General features: G+C 43.7%; 1 protein-coding gene across 2 annotated transcripts in view; it reads left to right on the plus strand.

Annotated features, from left to right (window-relative positions):
• The window catches only part of arid4b (AT-rich interaction domain 4B), a 46,826-nt gene that overhangs the window by 5,435 nt on the left and 17,606 nt on the right, over positions 1–23,785 (plus strand). For both annotated transcript variants that reach the window (XM_080507654.1, XM_080507655.1), the window contains exons 3-9: positions 8,071–8,181; positions 14,468–14,533; positions 14,923–15,013; positions 16,725–16,804; positions 17,636–17,727; positions 20,416–20,557; positions 21,791–21,870. In XM_080507654.1, the coding sequence (XP_080363780.1) occupies positions 8,071–8,181; positions 14,468–14,533; positions 14,923–15,013; positions 16,725–16,804; positions 17,636–17,727; positions 20,416–20,557; positions 21,791–21,870 (662 nt within the window). The remainder of the gene's footprint in view (positions 1–8,070; positions 8,182–14,467; positions 14,534–14,922; positions 15,014–16,724; positions 16,805–17,635; positions 17,728–20,415; positions 20,558–21,790; positions 21,871–23,785) is intronic.

The following is a 23,785-nucleotide window of genomic DNA, read 5'->3' on the forward strand; positions in this document are numbered from 1 at the left end:
AGGCTAAGATAATTTTGTGTGTGTGTGTGCGTGCGTGCGTGTGTCTTGTTTAAAGCTGCCATGGCATTGCCAAGGCAACTCCTGCTGAAGCACCAGTCTCTGAAACTGTTGTGACTCTGGTTCGGACAAAGAGGTGATTCACAGCAGGATTATTGTACGTGTGAGCCGGGCTGGGAGGGAGCTTAATTCTTTCCTGCATGCCACTTGCATGTTTCTTTGTTCAGCCTACGAGCCTATTCATTAAATCACAATGTAATGGGTCAAAAGATGTTTGTTTGTAATATTTCTCTCGTGCTGCGTTGCTCCAGAATGTTCTGCCATGAAAGGTGCGGTTTTGTACACTAATTGAAGCATTAATAGTGTATTTAGACCCTGAATGAATGTAGATGATTTTGTTCTTGGTGCTCTTGATTCAACTGAGATTTTTTTTTTGTTTTTTTTCCTGTTACTAAGTCTGTATGAAGGATTACGCAAATCTAGCAGCCTATGTAACAACAGTTTGTGTTTTATCGTCACGCAAGCCATTCATTTCTAAGATTTCCACATTTGCTTATTGTGTTGTGGTGATGCTGGACATCATCTTAGGTTTTGAATATCACAAGATCAGGATAAGGCACATTGACTGTAGTTTCCTGGTTTGGGAGCTGCATTATCGCGCTTGGTTTTTATGAAACATTTGTACATATTTATGTCGGAAATCAAAATGTTTTTGGGTTTCTTCTGGAAGAAACACCTCTATTGTGCAAGTTGGACTGCAGAACAGTGTTCGTCATGTGCAATTATCAAGATTAACTGAACTTTCATGCGACGCTTTATATCCACTTTATGGCTTATTGTGCATTTTTGAGAATGAGAAGTTCATGTTAGAAATATGTGACACCCTGTTGAATCTGTTGTCATTAGAAGTTCATACTGTTTAAGTAAATTAGTTCTAAAGCTACAAATTGATATATGATTGTTTTATTCATGTTGTGTACGTCTTGATGGTTTAATACAGACAAAGTAAGTTTTTTTGTTTTTTTTTGGTTGATGTTAAATGTTATATGAAAGTAACTTTTTATTCACATAGAGGAAAAATGGCTAATTTATTCAATAAATAATGAACATAAAGCCATGATATTGTCAGTCATTGTTCTTGCAACTCGATTGTGTGCTGTGTAAATAAAGTAAATGAAAGGGACAAGTTAGTTACTGTCATTAATTCTGAATCTGAAGCATTTGCCTTGATGTGGCCCTGAGGTTATGAAGGTTGAGTATCCCTGGCCTTAGAGTTCTGGTTCTTAGAAGTATGCTCAGGCCAAAGCCTGTCTGCCACAACAGCAGAAGAAATATTAAGTTTAAAGCCGCGATTAATTGTCTTTATTTTTACAACTGGAAATAACTCATAAAACATGAACAATATTAGAACTTGAGACTTACTATCACCGTTGACATTTATGCTTGAGTGATAATGAGCGATCGTGTAAAGAGCTGATACTGTAAATGTGCTGCACAAGCATTTACCATTTTCAGGCATTTTACTCTAACCTGCACACCACACAAGTGTGTTTACACCTCTTTATATCACTTGTCCTTACAGTTTCATTGACCCTCGTTTGTGTTTCATTGTTTTGGAGAGTGCAAAATGGCATACTCAATAGTAGTTCCAACTTGAGTCATATTAGATTACACCGTGGCATCATGTAAATCAATCAGAGCAGCATCCACGTGCCCAGAGAACCAATCAGCTGAAGCCCTAATACGTGTAATGGTGTAAAAAGCCTCTGACGAGAAGTATATCTGAATAAGATATCAGAATAAAAGTCCCAAAAAGGCTTCTGAGGAATTGATGGGCCGGTCTGATTTGAGTCTATCCAGCAAACAGGGTTCCTTTAAAAGGCTTGATGGGGAGTATAATGTGAGCAGTCAGAGGCGACGGTCGACAAAACTGGGCTTGTATACATGATTCATCAATGAACATGTTCAGACACATGATTACGCCGTTTGTTGGCTGACCGTACAAAATCTGAGGTTAGAGTTCAGCACGCGGAGAAGAACACTTATTTTTGCAGTCTGGAACGATCCGCTCGAATGAGAGACGAAGTGAATGTTTGCCGAGACTGGAGCAAGTGTGTATTAGGGTGTGTTCAGACTCAACAGGTTAGGTTTGATTAAAGGTCTGATTCAGCAGGCGCTGTTGGTCCAGTCGGCTCAATAAAGTATAACTCGACTGGCGTGCAAAACCAAGACGTAAAAGGGGTAAAAGGGCTCATTTCCAAACAAACTGGTTGGTTTGAATCGATTTTAAAAGTCTGAACGCGGCGCAGGCCGACAAAATCCAAATTGAAACGAACACAGGATGCGAGCAGCGCCGAGGGCCATAATCCCCTTCCTTGCAGATATCGTTGTGCACATCAGAGAAATCCCTGCTGCCTTTTTGACTTGTCGAGACATTTTCAAAGCTTTTGTTGAGGCGGTAACAATCCAGGCTGACATTTCGCATGCACATGGTATTGTCGATCAAATTGGTTCCCTCGATATATGCCATTAAACACCCTTTTGTTGAGATTTAGGTCAAAAGCAAAACAAACCAGACTGAAATGCAATCTTCAGTTTTGTTTTTCTTTTTTTCTTTTGCTCCGATCCAGACGAGGAAACCCCGCCATATGCGCTACGTCTTAATGTGTTTGAGAATCCGCACGTATCCCCGGGAAGCATCTTGTGTCTTGTCTGCTCAGCAGTCCCCCACAGGCTTTTGCAGGAGTCCCTCCCTTAATGGCTGATATAAAAAGTGAGCCCACACATATCATCATCCCACCGCTGCCGTCAGTGTTGCAGCTTTAACCTCCTGATAGCTGCCAGGAAGCGTCTTTTTACTGAGTTGTCGAAGGAAACCGCTGTAGTCATTCAGAAATGTCTAAAAGAAATGCTCCATAAGCAGCAGCAGCTTATTTTCAAGCCATGGAGTCTGCTGTTAAATCTTTCATGACCTGGGAGTCCGTATTGAGCAGAAACCGATCTCATTCTGCCACCGCCCGCGTTTCTCTGGTGTGTTGCGTTTTGGCGAAGTTTGATTTATGTCAACGTTCTGACTTGACGCCGCAGCGTCGTCCTGGTTTGAACACAAAGTAAGATTTGGCTCACCGGCGTCAGACAGAAAAGTCATTTTTCTATTATAGAATTTTGACCTGCCTCGTGGAAAAGTGACCCACTCCCATTAAGTCATGGAAAAATGGCCTATGTCTTAACACCTTACATACACTAACAAGGAAATGGATGATGTAACATTAAAATAAGTTTCAGTCGATATTCTATAGCATGGAAAAGTAACCTATGTCTCCTGTTTAAGTTATTACAATTATACATGCATACAAATAATAAACAATTTACCTGGAATTAATTTAAAAAAGTTAAGATTTCTTTTTTGAATGCACAGACTTGTAAACTTCATTTCTGTGCATGTGATGGAATTTAGCCGTGCCTTATTTTGAAATTGTATATATCAAAGGAAAGATGAAACACAAAAGCAGTGGCTTATGGCAAGTAACATTGATATAAAATATTTACATCAGAAAATTTTCATTAGCAAAAGGTAAAGTGTCATAGTAGAGGTCAAAACTCTATGGGGGCGGGTCATTTTTCCACAATAAAAAATAGAAATGTGACCCGGGGGGGGTCACTTTTCCCATGGGGTCACATGTCTATATGACACCCGTCGTCGGGCTCCGACTCTCTTTAAATGGTTTGAGATTCAACATCTATGAATGAAGTACTTTATGGCTCATGACACCGAGGCCGTATAACCCAATCCATCACCCAAAAGGCTTTTATAGCATGGATGCTTGTGAATTTATGACCTGATGACTGTACTTGGATAAATCATCCTTTTAGAATTATGACAAGAGCGTCTTCATTTTCTCTCTGATATGACGTGTTCAAGAAACACTCATTACAAAAGAGTCAAGGTCCTTCTTTTCCCTTTTTTTTTTTCCTCCCCCATGCCAGCCGCAGGTGCGCTTTGTTAGCCCATGCCAAGTCACATTTGTATGCGTTTAATCAAGCACATGTGCCTGGAGAGTGTTTTCCACATCAGTAGCACTCGGCAAGTCGCCAAAGAGCAGGTCTTGATTGTACGTCGACTGCCGCTGTCGTTACGTGGGTTTTAACACGCAGTAGCTGCATTGATGTCTGGGCCGTTTAATAAACGGCTCCGTAACGGAGTATTCGCTGCAAGCGGCTCGTGTTGGGTTATTTTGAGTTTGGAAGTAGGATGCTGCTCCGGCTCCCCGAGCTTAGTCGTCTTGATGAGTCGTTCTTCTGAGTTGAGGAGGGGGGGTAAATATTGTCTGTCTTTGAAGCGCTGGAAAAAAAATAACAAGCAATAACAACAAGAAGCGGTCTGTTTTGCTCCAGACGGCTGGAGGCTAAAGAGCAATCTGGACCCGGGAAAGGAACTTTCGCTTCCAATAGCGGTAGCTGGATGCGGGCGGGCGGGAGAACTTATCGGTGGAGACGACAAACTCCCTTCTACGTGTGCAGGAATGCGAGCATAACAAATGTGATTCGGCCCTCGCGTTGTTTTTACCCCCCGTCGCCTTGTTAGGCCGCGGATGGTCGGCCGCCACACCCGTCCCCCGTCTGGACTCCTGCATGTGTGACTTTTGTTGAGTTTTTTTTTTAACAAGAAAAGGGCAGGAGGAGCGAAAATGACACAAGTATCGGTATGAAAGACGAGCGAGAACAATGGGGGAGCTTTGTGTTGCAGTGACTGACAGAGTTTGGGGGGGGGGGGGGATGGATGCTGCGTCATGTAAACCCGGCGCTGGCGAGGGAAAACTGTTGCTCAGACTGCACCAAGAACTAATCTGGTGTTTATCAGAGCGACGTAGAGGAGCTGGAAACGACACCGGACTCTGCTCCAGAATTCCAGAGGCAAGTGTGCTGAAGCACCAAATTCAAGTCAGATTGTTGCAAATTTGCATGTGGGTTTTGTTTTTTGTTTTTACTTTTTGTTTTGTTTTTTACACACAAGATTTAAGTTGAGGGGGGAAAAACAAAAACGACTGGAGAAAAGTTACGGCTCGGCTCCTATTATTGTGAAGCAGAATTCACCAAGCGTTGGATCGTTTCACCCACTAATGGGGAACGTGAGCTGACCGTCAGGCCGTCGTGAGACAGGTTCGTTACACCTTACCGATGAAGTGCTGCTGCAATAGCAATCCTTTTTAAAGTCAACATAGCAGCCTTGCAAATCCTTCTCTTTTCACACAATAATGAACACGATCGACCACCCAGTCTTATTCTTAGATTTCTCTACTGTGTCTGCTTTGATATCAAGCTCAGCATCTTCTATACAGACGGCGGTTTAGTGTGATTCGTTTTTTTTTCCCCCAGTCGCCACCACCACCACCACCACCACCACCACCACCACCACCAGCAGCAGCAGCAGCAGATTGGATATCAAAATGATCTCCACCTCTGTTAATGTCTCACAATTAAATCCTCTCAGATTGGATTTTGTGGTTTTATCATCTGAGCTTGTGCCAGAATTGCCACTTGTTTCAGTCTGACTGATAAAAGTAGCGGGAGATACGACACAGGAGGGAAACGAAGAAATGGAAGATGTGGAATATTTCATTTGTTTAAAAAAAAAAAAAAAAAGTACAGTAGTTGTTTCGTCATGGTACAGATTCAGTTCATCATCCTGAGTGACTTTTTCCTCTTTGTAGGGATATCAAGTCGAGTTAAAACCCTTTTCCCTCAATGTAATTCATCTGGATAGTTACTACTAATGCAGGCCTATTAAAATCAGTTAAGATGAAACAAAAAGGCTCCTGGTTGTTAAAGTACCATCTCTATAATAGCGTCATTTCATTGTCGGCTGCTGTATGGCACAAACACTAAACTATTAGAAAATGTTGAACAGTTTCCTGTCGGATATCAAATGCAGACGCAGTGTGTGGGGTGTTTTTTTTTTTTTTTTTTTTTTTGCAAAGTGAAAACAATGGGGAGCACTGCACTCTGGACATTTAATGTTCTTCTATGTGCACAAACTCAATTTGAATGCATTTTAAAGTTTAGAAGATTGCCAATAGGGATTTTGAAATTATTACCTGGGTGCAGACCAAGCTGAAAATAAACTGAAAGTTAGGACACTTTTTTTTTTTCCTTTTAATTGGTTGCTTAATAAACTGTGCTTTTGGAAAAAAGCCCTTCCTTACTCGGAAAAAAAAATCAACACAAACTTAAAAATATTACTTTTGGCAGATTAAGTGTCAATTACCGAAATTTACTAAAACAATTCCAAGTTTCCAAAATGAAAACACAAAGTCCTTTTGCTTGATACAAAAAGTGGTACTGAGGGGTGTTTGTGAGAGATTGCGAAATGAAGATACCCACTGTTTCTTTTCCAGAAATGTTCTTTGCACTTGAAGCTTCCTAAAATAAAAATGGTCACAACATATAACCATGCTGGCAGTGTCGCCTCCACAATCTTTCCTCTCCTTAGATTGAACCGAGACTTGAGTATTTATGACTCACCGCCTTCGACTTTTTTTTTTTTTTTTAAATCTTCACGGGGCAAGATGGAACCTATAATAAATAAAGCATGCATTAAAAGGGAATGCACACCCGTGTCTGTTATTTCCAAATGGGGAAAACGAAGATTCAAATGGCTTTTTCAAGTGATACGACCACTTATGTTATCACTCTTTGAACTTCCCTGGCACATTTTAACAATCCTGCGATAACGGTTCTCTTTTTAGTTTTTCGGCAGAATTTGAGCGTCTGCTGCTCTTTGTTTGAGATAATTGTCCAGATTGAAACGGAATATTCAGCCAGTGTTTGTGTAGCATAAGTGCTTTCCACCTTGGGGGGGGGGGGGGGCGCAGAAATAAAAGCTTTGTCAACGGTTGCCTCTTCCCTTCGTCTTCATGCCGCTGCAGAGTTTGCTCACATGTCAGGAAAAGGTCCCAAAACATTATCAACGTTTACGTGGCGGCGGCTCTTTCATGTCGAGGGAAAAGGGTTGACAACAAGCATAGATCAGATTGACTTTTGGAAAGTTGGTTGGAGGGGACGGAACACCTCGATAGGATCAGCTGTCGGTCAGAAGCGAGGGGAACCTGCAAATAGTTTTCGGCCGTGTGCTTTAACCCGCTCGCAACGCGGCGCAGTCATGACACAAGTATGTGCCACGCAGGCCTCCAGCAGCTGGCGTCGGTGATTAGTTCCTCTTCATTGCCTCGAGGACTGTTTAGTGCTGGTGTGTGTGTGTGTGTGTGGTTTTTTTTTGGTTTTTTTTTAGCTGGTTGAGCAAGCAGTGCAGTCTTTGCCTGGCTCGTGGGAACGACGTACAACTGTCGCCGTCGCAACAGTTTGTCTTTGATCTTAATCTATTGAAAGTGAAAACAAAAAAAGGGGGGGGGTTGTGTACATTCCCAAACCTTTCAAGTGGTCTGCTTTTAATCCGGGAAAAAAAGTTTAAAACTGTGTTCGAACTGTTGGTAATATGTGGAGGAGAGAGGACTTCCCGAAGCAAAGAACGGAAGTGTGGCCCACTCTGGTACTTAGTCTAAAATAATACCGGCTGTTAGGTTCAGTCTTTGCTCAAAGCCCCCCCAAAAAAAAAAAAAAACCCTACACACACAAGGTCTGTTTTCCCCGCACCACATGCCCCTCTGGAGGGAAAGTGGTAGAGGGGAGGGCTTGATAAACATCCAACGATGATACCAAGATGGTGCCGCGTGTTTCAGATAGCGTCGTTTTTTTGTTTTTGTTTTTTTTTGAAGTCATCAAAGCTTTAGTGAAGTGGCCTTTTTGTTTGCTCCCTCGGAGACTTGTTTTCCCCAATACCCAGAGCAGATGGTATGTGTTTTTCTGTGGATAAATCCACTGAGCCGGTTGGGTTTCATACTCGCGTCACCGGCGTTAGAGCGTGTTCTGCTCGTGGTGCGTGTCGTCCTGCTTCAGCTGAGAGAATGCACCTGTGAACCAAAGCTATATATATATATGTGTGTGTATATAACAAAAGGCTTTGAACTCATTTTTTTTAACCCCCCCCCCCCCCCCCCCCCCCCATTATTTCCTCAGACTCTGGAGGAGCCCCCCTACCTGACAGTAGGGACGGATGTGAGCGCCAAGTACCGAGGGGCTTTCTGCGAAGCCAAGATTAAGACTGCCAAGAAGCTCGTCAAGGCCAAGGTAAGTCATTTTTCAAAGTGCTCCAGATCCACAATTAAAAATTAATGGTCTTTCTGTGCAGTGTCTCTGCGTGTGTATGTGTGTGTGTGTGTGTGAAGTGGACTGCAGCAACTCTTGTCTTTATGTGAAGGGTCCTGCTATCAAGATCACAGACAACAGCTTTATTGTGCATCCAGAGCTATTGGTGTGGAGAGGGCAGCGTTTATGTTAAAAAAAAAAAAAATTCCTTGAGAGACCGAGCATCCACGTGTTGGTTATCAGCGCCGCCCTGAGTCAGCCGGCCCTTACAAGAAAACAATTCTTCCCGAATCCTTATCTGCGTTGCCCGCTCACTGGCGCTCCACCACCTGGTTGTAGATTTTCCCCTGCTGCGCCTGCTCGCGTGGTTGGATGTTCCTCTCGGAGAGGCCCAGCTGCGGCAGATGCAGTCTGGCCGAGCCCACCGGGTACCCCCCCCCCTTTGCCGTCCACACGGCGACTGGAAGGCGCAGACCACTGCCTCCGCTCGGCTTCATGCTTCGCCGACGAAGGCGGCGCGCAATACGCAAAGTAACAAAATCTCATTTCCCGGTGGGATCGGAGCATCTGGATGATACAATGGAGACGGATCGCCCGTCTCTCGTTGTGCCGGAGTGCGTGGGAGGAACAAGGATTGGATGCTGGCTTTTTTTTTTTTTTTTTTTCCTTTCCCTCTGTGTCAATGCACTGTAGTTTTCCCCCTGTAGAGACAAAGGAGAAGCAGCGCTCTGCCCTCCTGACGCGCCACCTGAAGCCTTCAAATGGCTTTTTAGATTATAGACGGGGGACAAAGACCCTGACAAAGTAGATCCTGAGATGTTCTTAGTTATAGTAACGTGGGCTAAACTGACACTAATAGGACAGCCACAGCTCATAAATGAATTAGCATGCTAATTGGCTGAGTGCAGGGTTTGTTTTTTGGGGTTTTTTTTGGTGGGGGGGGGGGGGGGGGGGGGGGGGTGGTAGCTGTGGATGTGAGCTCTGTAACACAAATGTTGAAACATAGCAATTATTCAGTGGTTGTTGAGAGTCTGAATATTCAACTGTAATGAATTCCTCTTTAGCGCTTCGCTTCATTAATCTCTGTCTGCTTGTCGTCGGCTGTCTGCGCATGGCGGCGGTGTCTTTTTAGTGAAGCTGGTGCTTCGGTGTGACATCCTTATTTATGATTATGATCTGAAAAGAGGACCTGGAAGAAGTCAATTAGCAACATGTCAGAATCGCTCACCGTGTGCGATCCAGCACAGATATGATGAGTCGGGATTAACCCTGCCACACGCTAACAAGAACGTGCGTCCGACTCCGAAAATGAGTGCCGCAAACACGGGTCAAATCTGTGCAGTCGTTTTAGTGGATTTTTTAAACATTCACGTATCGTCAATATTTACTGAACCTCTTGAGTTTAATCAAGATGTTCCCGATTTCGACATTGAATGGCCGACGAGTCTGGATGCGTTAACGAACGGCATTATCAACGCACTTTTTCGTCATTTCAATTCTTCATCACTCTGAGAACACCTCCACTCTATCTTCCTTTTTTTTCTTTTCTGTGTTGGTTCAGAATAATCAGCTTTATGAGGTGATTATTCATTTGAATGTGACTCATTTCATTTATCTCTGAACTTGACATGCTGGGTTTATTAGTGAAGTTGTTTGTGGCGGTGACACCAGATCAGTTACGAAATGTTACGAGTGTAATAGAGCCCTATGAAATTTGATTTATTATGAAATCTGTCTTTTATAGCCCGAACAAAACGGCTTTATCTGGTAGTGAATAAATAAAACAAATTGAATGATTAAATATCAATGAACAAATTACAGAACGTTTATGAAATAGTTGTTTTGATGGATTTCTGTTTGTAAATTTAGCTAAAACTGTTCCAGTCAACCTCTTTTTTGAGGATATAAGATACAAGCTGAAATGCATACCCTGCATTTCAGCCTTTCCCCCCCTTGATGCTTCTATATCTGTGGCTTTTGTGAGCCCCGATCACTCTCAAACTGGCACGGACTGTTGTTAAACGTCTGAATGCTTCAGGCATAACGTTACACTACAATAAATTACACCAAAAACGCTCTACTATAGTGTGTGTTAGAGCTTTTTTTACCCCCCTCTTCATTTGCCCTAGATGCTGTAAAAACACACATGAATGAGCAGGAAAAAAGTCATCTTCAAAACTACAAATTCTGCTTTTTCAACTGACTTTAATGGAAATCGGTTATTTCGCATATGCTTGGGATCTTGTAAATAACACGAGGGTCCTACAGAAGCAGCGGACAAACCGCCTCGAGTTATAGGTTGTGTCTCACATGAACCTACAAGACCACCACGTTAATTTAATTCACACATATTCAATGAATTCTGAAAGAAAGCTTTTGTATCGAACCCTTCGAGCAATTATATGAAACGCACAGCACCCGCCTAAAACTGCAAATTCTCGATAGACGTTAAAGCGTTGTGAAATTGAGGGTGGGCTGCGCATGCAGTACTCTTGCATCTGTCATTGTTATTGGTCGACTCGCACACGTGCAGAAGAACCGTTCACTGTGACTGGAGTGCACATGTGAAGTGAAGAGGATGACGGGTGCGTCTAGAAAACAATGGACTCCAATGTAACGAACAGCCAAAACCTCAACATCTTCACCTGAAAGCATCGTTTAATCTTCCGTGTCATGTTTTGTGAATCAAACGAACGGCTCCGAGGCGACGCAGAAGGGTAATGAGACACGTGCAGAGGGGGTTATAAGGAACGGATTTACACGCGCCTTCATTGTCGGGAGTGCATTCGTCTGAGATTGTTTTTAAGTGAAGCTTATCCTGCTCTTCACAAGAACGAGGCGCATTAAAAAGGTGCCAGTGGCGACTGACTAATTTTCAACTGACACCCCTCCACCGCGGCACCCAGTGAAATATTAACGAGGTAAACGGCAAGCGAAATCATAACACCGGAAGGTTTTTATTGATGCGAGGCAAACGCGGCAGTAAATGCGGAGAAAAACAAGTGAAACAAGCGCGGCGGCTTTGTCTCTTTGCCGCCAGAAAAACACACAATATCACTGCAGTCAAACCGGCTCGGATAAATCAAGATCAAGTGTTTGCTTCACGTCGCCGTTCTGGGTAGGCAGAAAACATAACGGCCCCACTCTTTGAATTATGAAAACTGCTGCGGATGTTTTGTAGTGAAACTTCCCAGAGATCTTTTACAGCTTTTTACAGAGGGGGGGGGGGGGGGCTAGGTACAAAAGCGACTGCGAGGGTTCAATAAACCTGTTCCAAAAACATAAATTTGCTGGACTGAGGCTTGTTTTTTTGTTTTGTTTTTATCATAAATCTGATTTCTTATCTTCTTCCAATATTTGTTTTCCCTAAGTGGCTGGTGTGTGTGTGTGTGTGTGTGTGTGTGTGTGTGTGTGTGTGTGTGTGTGTGTGTGTGTGTGTGTGTGGCGGACTTCAGCAGAGAGCGAGCTCCCCGTTAGGCTTGTCAGGATGGCGGTGTGTTATTGATGCTCTCTCACTGAGGTTCTGGACGGAGAGTCACCCTCCCTCTGCGCCTGGTGAAGAAAGGCTTTCCCTTATTCCAGTGGTTCTCAATTATTTTCTGTCACGCCCCCCCTAGAGGACAGAATTTTTTTCAGGGCCCCCCCCCCCGAATTGTACTACCATTGAGAACTTGATAATATTTATTTATTTATCTGTATAAACCACTGTATGAGTTGCTGGCACCAGCATTCTGCATACAATCACCTGATTATCAAAATAAATCTGCTATGGTGTGAGGTTTTTTGCACCTTGCGATGTGGTGGGCAACTTTGTAAGAGGCTAACGGGGCTTTTTTGTTTACTGATGCCGCGCTGACAAAATGACCGGCTTGTTGGCGATACTCATGGAGTTTACGATGAAAAAACTCCAGTGGCTTACTGTATGGTGTATGGTCTCCAGGTGTATGGTGTATGGTCTCCAGGTGTATGGTGTATGGTCTCCAGGTGCCGTCTTCATTTATTTGGTTTCATGCTCCGCTGCCAGAGTTTTTAGGCATAAAACACAAACGGGTGTTTCCTCGTTTCCGACCGTGTTCACGGTAAACCCAAGGGCTATGTAGGCATCGTCATATCTCCTGCTCTTACTAGCTTTATGTTTACTCTCACCTGTTTTCTTTTCCTCTGACGCCTCATCCTTTTTTCTTTTCACTCCTGTCAGAAACTTCTCCACCTCTCCTCCTCCTCCGCCAGCTCTGTACACCGGTGTTCATGTGTAGTACTTCTTCTTCTCTACTGGGTTGAACAGGCAGCCTGTTGATTAGTTTGAGCACTGCTGCCACCTAGTGGCTGGAGGCCCTTTTTTTAATCCTTCAAGCATGAATAAAGACACTAATACTGAAAGTCGCGCCTCACGCCCCCCCTGACACCCCACCACGCCCCCTCAGGGGGGCGCGCCCCACCATTTGAGAAGCACGGCCTTATTCCAACTCATGAGACGCTGCCTCCGGGAAAGTCTTTTCCTTTCTTTCTCTTCCCTCCCGCGTCATTACCTGACGATCCACAGCATCTTGAATCTGCCTCCTTTTTTGACTGCCGGCTTTTGCCGTTCTACGTTTCGGAAACCGGCTGGGGGGAAAGTTGTGAGAGTTCACTTTCAGAGATTTGGTGCTTCACCCACTCATGACTTGACTGGGCTTATTTCGATTTTATGGCTCGAGAATTATCAAAAGATTTGCAGAGAGTGAGGGCCTCGGCTACTTCGTCCAAGAGAACTTCAACTTTCAATATCTGGCAGTTCTCTAGTAGCGCTGTGTTTTTGGTGGTTATTCAGAAGCTCATGATACAAATATGGGACAAGCCGGTGGATCTTGTCTTGTTTTTTGTTTTGTTTTTTTCTACTACGGCGATCCTTTCGGAAGTCTGTGATGATTAGTCCTTCCACCCGTCATCTATACGGGTTTATCCAACTGAAGGTTGTGGGTGACACGGGGAGAACAAGTTGAGCGTGTTGACTCCCTGCAGAGCTCACCCCAAGACCAGCTCGGGCTGTGAGGTGCTTTGCTTTCTACTCTGTCTTTTTAAATTAAATTCTTCAGATATCACATCACCAGTCGAAAAGTTATGCTGCGCTATATTAATCAAAACGTGCTAATACGTCAAGTAGCGCCGTTATATGCGGTTTGGGTTATATACTTCCAAATAGCAGAGCCTTTTCTCTTCTTTGATCTGAGTGAAATGTTCTTTTTCTTTTCGTAATCACCAAGATCCCCCTTTGCCAGTGTTTCAGAAGCGGAGCAGTTTTTTACTTTGCCGTTTTAAGTCTCTTGGTTTTTTGCGCTTCTGGCCCGTCGCCAACATTTTTGATGTTTTGTTGAAATAATGAAGATAAATTGTCAGTACAACCTAAGGCGACGGGGCTCTATTTGATTTGTCATACATGTTGACTTGCAGAGCATAGAGAATAGAAAAGGTCCCTATAATTTATTGCAGATCATTCCACGAATTGTGATGTGTGTGTATATATATATATATATATATATATATAACAAATGTTCATGTTGCGGTGAAATATAGTGCAGCCTTAATATGTTTCCTGTTAACAGTGACAGACGAGCACCACGGTTCCCTTTCTGTTTCCCTGTTCAGTCAACTGTTGGTTGATTCTCCACAGAATCACATTTGATAAAAGTGAACCGGGTTATAATTGTGTCACTGTGTTGCCTGCACATGCTCACAAAATCTAATTTCCCAAAGGAGCAAAAAGCAAGGCAGCGATTGCACCATTTCACATATAGAGTAACCGGGGGGCCTTTTAACATCTTATAAGGATTCTGTGCTTATGGCGGCTTTCACACTCGCTCTGTGGGAAAAAAAAAAAAAATGTTCTCAATAGCAAATAGCTCCGAGTGTGTGCGCTGTCTGTGCGGTCCTCTCTCTGAGGCAGTAATACCAGGTTGCCATGCAGATGCCAGATTACCCCCAGCGTGATCAGATTATTATCTTCTGCGGCTCGCTTAGGGGAGGCTGCGGATGCAGCGAGGGAGGAGGGGGAGGGGGGGGGGGGGGGGGGGTTGGTCACTTAGTGTCGCCCTGACGTTCACAGCTGCAGTTGGCAGCAGCCACGGTACGAACATCGGTGTTTGGAAGCGGTAAAGGTTGGAGCGCGTTTAGCAGTGCTGGGCCGCCCATTTGTGAAGGGGGACAATTGATGAGTGGCCCGTGGGCAGGTCTTTTAGGGAAATGTTTGTTTTTCCTCATAACTAATACGTCCACTCGCTCACGTCCGCAGGTGACCTTTAAACCGGATCTGTCCACAGCCGAGGTCCACGATGAAAACATCAAAGGACCTCTGAAGGTAAGGCCGGAACGCCCAACACCGGCGCGTTGTCATATTTCACTGTATTGTTTCTGATCAGATTTAATTGTCTGCAGATCTCACTCTGGTTTTTCCTTCTTTTTTTTTAATGTACAGTTAAAAAAAAATGTTTTTTTGTTTGTAAATGTCCCTTCAGTTGCAGCTGCCTCCTCTCCTCCCACAGTGCATATTAAAAAAAAAGCACATCAGGCAGTGAAGCATCAGCTCCACAATTTAATTTCAAGTCAATTAAGGCCCTTGTTGCAGCAATATGGTCGTCTCATTACTTGGGGAACACGTCATTAGATTTGTCATTAGATTTGTCATTAGAAAATAATGCCAATTAGTGATGTGACATGCCGAATAACAGCGGGGTGTCGCTCCGCCAGGTGGGCGCCGTCGTAGAGGTGAAGAATCAGGACGGTGTTTACCAGGAAGCCACGATCAATAAGCTCACCGACGCCAGCATATACACTGTTGGTGAGTCAATAACAAATCATCTGGTTTCCTTCTTCTCTCAAAGGCTTGTGTTTGCTTACTGACAATCACCAGAGTGGTGTGTGTGTGTGTGTGTGTGTATGTGTGTGTGTGTGTTTTCATTCGCCTCAGGATGTTAAAAAACTCTTTGTGAAAACATTCCTTCAGGAAGATTGTAAAGTCAACGATGATCATCCTGCAGAATGTAACGAGCGGGATTTATGAAATTGTTTTCTCAGTTCTTGGTTTTTGAAGGTTTGCAGTTTCTTCTGATCTGTAATAATACATATTGCATATATACGTATTAAATGTGTCTTCATGCACTGCAAATTGAAGATAATGAGATTAATTTAAATTCACAGAATTTGTGCAATTAAATAATTTATACATTTGATTGCTGGACAGCCCTCTTTTTTTTTTTTTTTTTCACAAAAGCAGAAATCGGACTAAAATGAAAATGCTTCTGAATCGCTGAGCGTGTAATGGAAAAATACAATAATATAATAAGACCCCCAGAAAATGCCCCAAAAACATGGTCCATTCTCAGCTGGTGTTAATTTGGGGCAAGAAGGAGAGAACTGTAATTTAGAAACGCAAAGACATTAAACATCACCGTGATCAAAATGCCACATAAATTAAATGCATCACAGTTTTCCTTGGATCTGTTGACGTAGCTTCCCCTTTCTTTTATACACAGTCTGACGTGGAAACATCTATCCTGTGTTTCACTATACATTCCGGGACTATTTAATATATTTGACCTATTATGTATGTGTATTCTAACACATTGTGTTTACATTCCAAACCAGAGTGCCGGTTAATGCTGCCCGACTAACTTACCCTTCATTAATCTTCCCATCATTAAGGATTATAAATAATGGATCGCCGTGAGCCTGTGCTTAACTTTCACACTGCACAGCAACGCAAACTGTCTTCTAATTACCTGAAATGGTCTCAAATTCGCAAAGGGGAACCGAAATAAAATAGACGCAATAAGTGTTGAGGATCACTTGCCTCTGATCCGCTGTGTTGAATAATCCAGAGTGTGTGGCGTTGTAGACTGCGGCTCGGCAGTCTCTCAGCAGTCGCCCGTCACTTAAGAGCACCCATGGGGTTTCCTCTTGTCTTGAAAACACTCGTCTTTGGCACATTTTTCATTCTTTCCGTTTACTGATGGGAAAACAAAAAAACATAACTCACGGCTGAAGTTACCTCAAGTGCTTTTTGTCGCTGCCAAACACACTTGAGCAATGAATAATTTGGGGTTTGTTTTTTTTTGTTTTTTGAAGCGACGCAGTAGTTAAAAGTAAATGGGAGGCCTTTATTTCCTATGTCTGCATTTAGTGCTATTTGACGCCTGAGTGAGTCTATCGGGATTTGCTGATAGACAGATAAGATATCCATGAATGCATGAAATAAAACTCTCGTATCCTCCGACTCTCCTGCTTTGCCATTCTGTTCCCTCAGTGTTTCCTTGACGTTACAGTGAAGCTGCGGGGCTGAAAGCGACTGCCGTTGCCCGTCGGAGGCGACATCCGAGCGTTCGAGGGCCAACATAATTTGTTTTTGAACATAGCGTAAAGCAAGGGGACTTTTCTGCGACTGACACCGGCGTTTTTGTTTCTACTCAAGTGTCTGTGCGTGTCGGTGGACTCCTGTCCTACATACAGCGGCCTAATCGGTTTTGTCCCCCCCCCCCCCTCCGTCTCCGCAGTGTTTGACGACGGCGACGAGAAGACCCTGAGGCGGTCCTCTCTCTGCCTGAAAGGAGCCCGCCACTTTGCAGAGAGCGAGGCAAGTGCTGTGCCGTCCTGCGGTTTCCTACCGGCCTCGTCTCTCGGCTTTCCCACTAAAACGAAGCTGATTCCATACGAGTTTATAGTTTCTATTTGGAGTCCCATCTCCAAGCAGTGGCACACCGTTTACAGTGCTCAATTCAACACTTATTAATGTGTGTAAGTAAGAAACCCCTTTTTTTGCACAGTATGTGAGCTGAAATGAGTGAGTATAAGCACAAAAGAAAATGCTTAACAGTTTATTTTTTACAGATTTACAGGACGTCGGCACTCAACGCTCCATGTGCAAATGTTTTCCTTTGAAAATAACACATGTAAAGTTTTGCCTCTGATTGGACTCGGCTGCCATAATGAAGAAATGTTGGAGCCTCAAAGTGAAGTCTGATGCTCATTGTAGACACATTTTTGTGACGAAAACATCAAGAGTTCTCGCCGTGTGTTTACTACTTCCGAGTTGCTCAAAGGAGACGCAGCAGTTTGCGCCTTGATGATAAACCTTGTTAAAACCATGACCGCCACATGTGGCCTGTCACAACTTCCACCTTTGATTTCAGACGTATCAAACAATATCTCGCTGGGTTTTAAGTGTTAAATCGGTGGTTTTGATTGGTTAGAAATGTAGACGCTTCTGTTGGACGTGAACTCGTATTGCAAAGAAGCACCAAACGTAAAACTTGCCTTCGGTTACTGAATAAATCCATTTGTACCTGCTGACGAAATCCCACGAAGACGACCCGGAGTTCAAGCTCGACTGCGGGGTGAATCTTTTTTTGTCTGTCTGACAAGTTGCCACCGAGGCTCTTTTGATGTCATTTGTCTCCTCCCGCAGACGCTCGACAGGCTCCCCCTCACCAACCCCGAGCACTTCGGCACACCTGTCATCGGCAAGAAGGGCAACCGGGGCCGACGATCAAACCCCATGTGAGTATCCACCTCCGTCGTCGTCCGTCCCCGCGAAAACTCACAGGGACTCCAGGTACGGATGCGTGGTCGTCGGTAACGCCCTCTACGGTCACCGACAGTTGAAAATGGCAGATTTACTCTGATATCCATCCTCTCACGAAGGGTGAGAACTTACCGTCCTTCATCACGCCGCTCTGTGTGCATTAGCATGATGTCGGTCCTACCGTATGGTATCTTTTTTTTTTTTTTTCCCTTCTCCTCTTTCACTCAAATGTTGCAGTGGGTGTTTAATGCTTCAATGTGCCCGCTCCTGAGAGACGGCACAGTTTTCATCCGGGAATAGGAACTGCTGAGGGTTTTTTTTTGTTTTTTTTAGGTGCTGGATATAACTGTAGCTCGTCTGTGTTATTAGGAGGGCTCATGGTTGCATAATTGCATTTTCTGACACCCTCTGCTAATGGCACCCAGAGAAAAGTCAATATTACTCTAAACATTGACACAATATTGACTTGGAATGGTCCCAGCTGTACATTAGCACCTAAGACTTGTTGTCTCTCTATGTGCTAATAGTATCTCAGTCATCGTGCGCCAGACATTTTAGATTAATGGAAAGCAAATCGTGTATTTTGTGGCGGGGGATCAGTGGATATAATACAGACGTTATCATTCACAGGCACTAAAGCACTAAAGTGCCTGACATGACATGTTTTTGGATCGTGAGAGAGAGGAAATTGTAGAATTATGAGAACGAAGCACGCACAGGAAGAACATGCAAACTGGAAGTCGAACCGGGGACTTTCTCTTCGTGAGGCATAACCACTACACCGCTGTGCAGCCCCCAAAACATTGAAACTGAAATTCTAAATGTGCAAATATCTTTTTTTGTGCGCGCAACATGTCTTACTTGCAAAACCTGATGTGTTTGTCGATTCAGACTGCTGCAGACCAAATACGATTCCTTATGTCGTCGAGCCATTCCCTGAAATGACTATGTTAAAAGTATTTAATTAAGAGTCGCCATGCGTAGAGGAAAAACCATTTTCCAATTGAATGATGGTCTTTCATTGAGAAATTTCCAGGCCTTGCTTATGACTTTAATTCACAGCGTTGCTGTTGTTGTTGTGCTTGTTGTCGTCATCGTAGTAGCAGCAGCAGCGTGGCTGATTTACTGCACTCGAGTCGTGCCAGACTGTGCGTGTGCGTATGGGTGTGTGTGTGTATGTACATAGAGTTGTGCTCTGAGCCGGCCCACTGAGGCATTAAAAAAAAATAAATAAAGAAAAAAAACGACGACGAGGATCTGTTTGCCTGCTGGTGCTGCTTACATGATCACTCAAGAGACGTGGCTGGATGTCTGCCGGCCGCAGTCGGGGCTTCTGCCGGCGAGAAGCGTCGGCATGACGGAGCGGCGGCGCTCGTCAAAAACGCTGATCCTGATGAGGGAGTTCATCAGTAGCGCGAGGCCGTTGTTTCACTGTGCTACATAATGATGAGAGCAGAAAGAGAACCGAGGGTGTTTTTGTCCTCCCTGGAGACATTTTCTAGTTGAATAGCGGTGGCAAGAAAAAAAAAAGAGGATTTGTTAACAGAAATCATGGCTTTAAGACAAAAATACCGTCTCTTTTCATACAGTGCTGCTCACACACATGCTCAAAGTTGGCAGCACGTTTCTCAATAAAATGTCAACACTTCCCGCATTAGATGGGATTAAGTTTTGGAACAGCGACTCGTCTCCCTCATTGACGAACATATTTTGTTGTTTGAGATATTTACCGTGGCACAGCTCAGCCAGTTTAATGCAAGCGGTGGAATTACTCGTTGGATAATTGTTTCCTCATTAACCTGATTAATCTCTCAGTAAATAGTAAAATAATTAGCACAAGCTAATATCATCCATTTCAGACAGAGGTTCAATGAGTGAGAAAATTTGTTGTAAACTACTTGTTTGAATTGTATGGAATTTTAATCTAGTTCGTTGCACCGAGCAAATTCGTCAAAATCTATTTAAAGTGTTATTTATGCGTTTATGGCCACGTTTAGTTGCATTGTCAACAGCAGATATTCCGTTCAATTGATAAAATATGTGACTTAAAACAGCATCTCGCAGTGAAATTATATAAAAATCACCTTTTCGCAATTCAAATTGTAAACAACTGTTGCTTTGAAGCAGCAATTTTATTGATTTAAAGAATAAACTTGTTGTCTGTGAAATGCATAACAAAAGTTTTGAATATTAATTCAGATTGTGGCTGTATTCTATGTCCATTTCTGATTTTGAGAGGAGGTGAAGTACATGATGCAAGTTATTAAAGTGTGGGTACAATATACATTCTTAAAATAATAACAGTAATGAATTCTCACAAAAGTGCAACTCCCACAAAATATTTCTGAAGGGCAGTGGTGTGTAATTTTATTGAATAAATGACATAAAACGAGAAGCTGACAACAGCAATAGGCTACATAAACAGGGCCTATATAATACCTCAACCCAGTTGGAGAGATTTTGTTTGCATGTTCTTGTATTTTGGCTTTTTCTGGTACAACCGGTCTCCTCCGATGATTCAAAAACGTGTTTGAGGTTGTGCGTGGACTATATTCTGTGCAATATATGGATTTACTGGCATTGACAGATGTAACGAGTGTAAAATCAAACATTATATAGACATCATTATGTCCACTGAGCTGAAACTGTGTTTCCTCCCACAGTCAAGAGGAGGAGTTGTCTTCATCCTCCAGCGAAGAAGAGGAGAGCGATCAGCGGCAGAATGAAGACTTGTTTGGCAAGGTGGTGTGTGTGGAGGGGGTTGCCACCGGGGACAAGAAGAAGACGACGTGGTATCCCGCTCTGGTGAGCTCTCACTCTCCCTCCCTCGGATGAGAAACGCGGACTGCCTCCGCTGGTCGTCCTATACAGTCCCAGCATTGTGCCGTGCCGTCCGAACGCCCGCTTATGTAAACCCGAGCCTCGGCGGGGTTATATTATTGCTGCAGGATTCACCGACTGGGACAACCTCGATAAACCTCTCGCAGGAGGCATGGAGCTTCTGATCGTCAAACTCTTTCTGAAAAACAGCTCAAATCCTATTTCTAAGAAAATGAGATTTGTATGGCTTGATCTCCCTGCACTGCCGATGTGAGCAGCGGTGCAGGGAAACATTATTTGCATGTGTTTTACAATCCCCCTTACCCACCCACTCCTAACTCTCAGTGAGCACACAGTATAATGGTGACAAGCCGCGTTTGTTTGTGTGTTACAAGTAGAGCTGGGAGAATGGGAGAGGGGTGGGGAAAGCTGTCCCTTTAACTGTGTTAGTTGGCAGGGCCCCGCCTCCAGGATTTGTTGTTCTTGGCTCGCTGGAGCACCGAGCTCCATGCCGCCTCCTCGTGACAGCTGAGCGCAGTGCAGCACACAGTGGCCCGTCGCTGTTTCCACTGTGGCCGTATGGCGGAGGGGTGGAGCGGCACGCTGGTGGATGCCTCATGCAACAGATGATGCGCGGCTCGAACAAACGGTGTCCTCTTGAGAGTGGACTATTTAAATAAAATGGCAAGCTGGACCATGTGTGTGTGTGCGCTGGACTTGTAGCCAAAGAGGAGGGGGGGAGGAGGGGGGGCTACATAGAGCAAATGTGAGTCACAGTATTCAAGTAGAAGCATCAGCCCCTGCCAGCTTGCGCACGCTTTATATTCAGCTGCCAGCAGGCAGACCCCAGGTGGAAATCAGATCTCCATAATGGCAGTGCTGCCTCCTCTGGGTGACACCCTGGCAGTGGAGCCGCTCTCAATGTGGCGCCTCTCAACTCGTACTGCTGCCGGGGGGGGGGGGGGTGGTGGTGCACACCATTTATACATCGCTCCGCATCTCTGCTTGCTTGTTTGTTTTTGTTCCACATGCAGCAGGTTTGTAATAAATCAGCGTGGCCTTTTCATGAAACTACTTTAAACACTCACTTGTACTCTAAATCACCCCCCCACCCCCCCACCCCAATCCTCATTTCATTATTTCACTGGCTAAACACAAAAACGGAGTCGCCACCCCAGCTGACCTTTTTACTGTCTGTGTCTATTTCTGTGCAACAAGGTCATCTCCCCCGACTGCCACGAGGACATGACCGTGAAGAAGGACAACATCTTCGTCCGCTCCTTCAAGGATGGAAAATTGTGAGTGATTCTTGATGAACTTTATGGTTTCATTCATTTACTGAACGACAAGTGGATTTAAAAAAAAAAAAAGATCATTACATCTTATGGAATAGTCTAATGTTAACAGAGACACTATATTGGATTTTCATGACTTAGTAATGTGTAATAAATTCAAAATACATCATCGTAATCTTTATTTTCATTGTTTGTGTTTTGTATTACAACGGAGCTCCCCGAGTGTGTGGGCCGTAAAACATTTTAATATTTGCGGATGTTGATGAAACCTTTGGTACATTTTCGACTTTCTTTGCTCTTCGTGTATTTGTTATTATAAAAACCATCTGGACCAAAAGTCGTGTTTATAATAAGTGAAAGTCAAGGTGAAGCCAAGTAAAGACTTGACAGAGTGAAGATAAAGAGCGAGCAGACGCAGCGGTACGGTGGAGGAAGAAAACATTAACATTTAATGTGTACAAAAACAATTTCAGTATGGATAAAGAAAAGTGTGCTGGTGGGGATAGAAAAAGATTTGAATGAACAAAGGAGTGCCACGGTTTACGTGATCTGTAGTTAATTATTGTAAATGTGTACGTTCATGCCTTACTGCAAATGATCGATCGAAATCACAGAACTGTGTGGGAAAAGGTGCACTCGGGTATGAGAAAGTACTATGATATGCTCTATTTGCTCGGTGCAAAGTAGTTTCTGTACTATGGAAAGCGCCATAGCCTGACTGAAACTTTTTTTTAATGTTAGTATGAGATAAATTTCACCGAAGAGGAAAAATGAAGGAGAACAAGGTGGGTTTGGTAAAAAAAAAAAAAAAAAAAAGTTCATACTCAATACATCACAAGGCCCAGCTGGCTCAGGAACATATTTTTAAATCTAAAAATGTTATATCAAACAGAACTGTATTTGCCGATTTCGTGTGTATTCAGATGAACACCTGCTGAAATGTGGGTGTATTTAAAGAGAAAATTAAAAAGTCCATTTGTGAGTCATCGGTGAAATGTCGAGAGGATTGAATGATTGACTTTATTGTGTTCAATGAAACCTTCTTTGTTGAACATTGACTATTTAAGCTAAATATAGCAGCGAAGGAGGCTCCGGTTGCTCCCTCGACATCCTCATTGAACTGTTACAGACTTCATGAAATACACATTTCAGGTATCCTTCTTTCCTCCTGCAGTCTCTCTTTAGTCTCCGGTCAGGAAGGGTTGCCTTCTTGTCTTTATAGGGAGCGGCAGAGTCCAGCACTGTCCTGACAGGCGTGATAAAAAAAAAAAAAGGGAGAGCGACTCAACCGTGGATTAAATGCAGCGGCGGGTTAAAAAGCTCGCAAAAAAAAACTTGCTCGTGGAGTTGGAAACAGCAGCGGCGGTCACGGCTCGACGTGATTAATAGGTAGCGGGGGGGATAAAATCAAGAGTGAATAAAACTGCTGTGTGATCAGACAACTCCGATATCCTGGTAGTCTCAGCAATGTCCGGGGAGAGCAGGGCACGGGAGGTGGCGTGGCCTTTTCATTGTGTGGCTTTTTTTCAATCGCCGAGGTGAGGTGGGAAGTCCCAAGGTAACTAATAAAGCGATGCGAGGCGGAACAAATGTGTAGTTTGGGATCGGCTAACGGCTCAACAAACTCTTGGCTAACAACATGAACCGGTAGAGATGATTTGTGACGACCAGAAGTGGGAGAATCATTTTCTCACGGGGACGAAAATGGGAGTTTCTGTGGAGTGTGAAATTTCAATGCGGCTTAATATGAATGTAAAAAGAAGCCGTTTCTTTTACTGACTATTGATAAGCTGCTATTGCCACTCCACACAAGGCCCTGTATCCCCGTTTGTTTATGACATTGAGGCACAAACACATTGAAAACTGGACTAAAAGTCAAAGCGGTCGGGTTACAGGCATTCACATACAGTAATTTGAT

Source organism: Blennius ocellaris (genome assembly GCF_963422515.1).
Source record: "Blennius ocellaris genome assembly, chromosome: 13".
NCBI lineage: Eukaryota > Metazoa > Chordata > Actinopteri > Blenniiformes > Blenniidae > Blennius > Blennius ocellaris.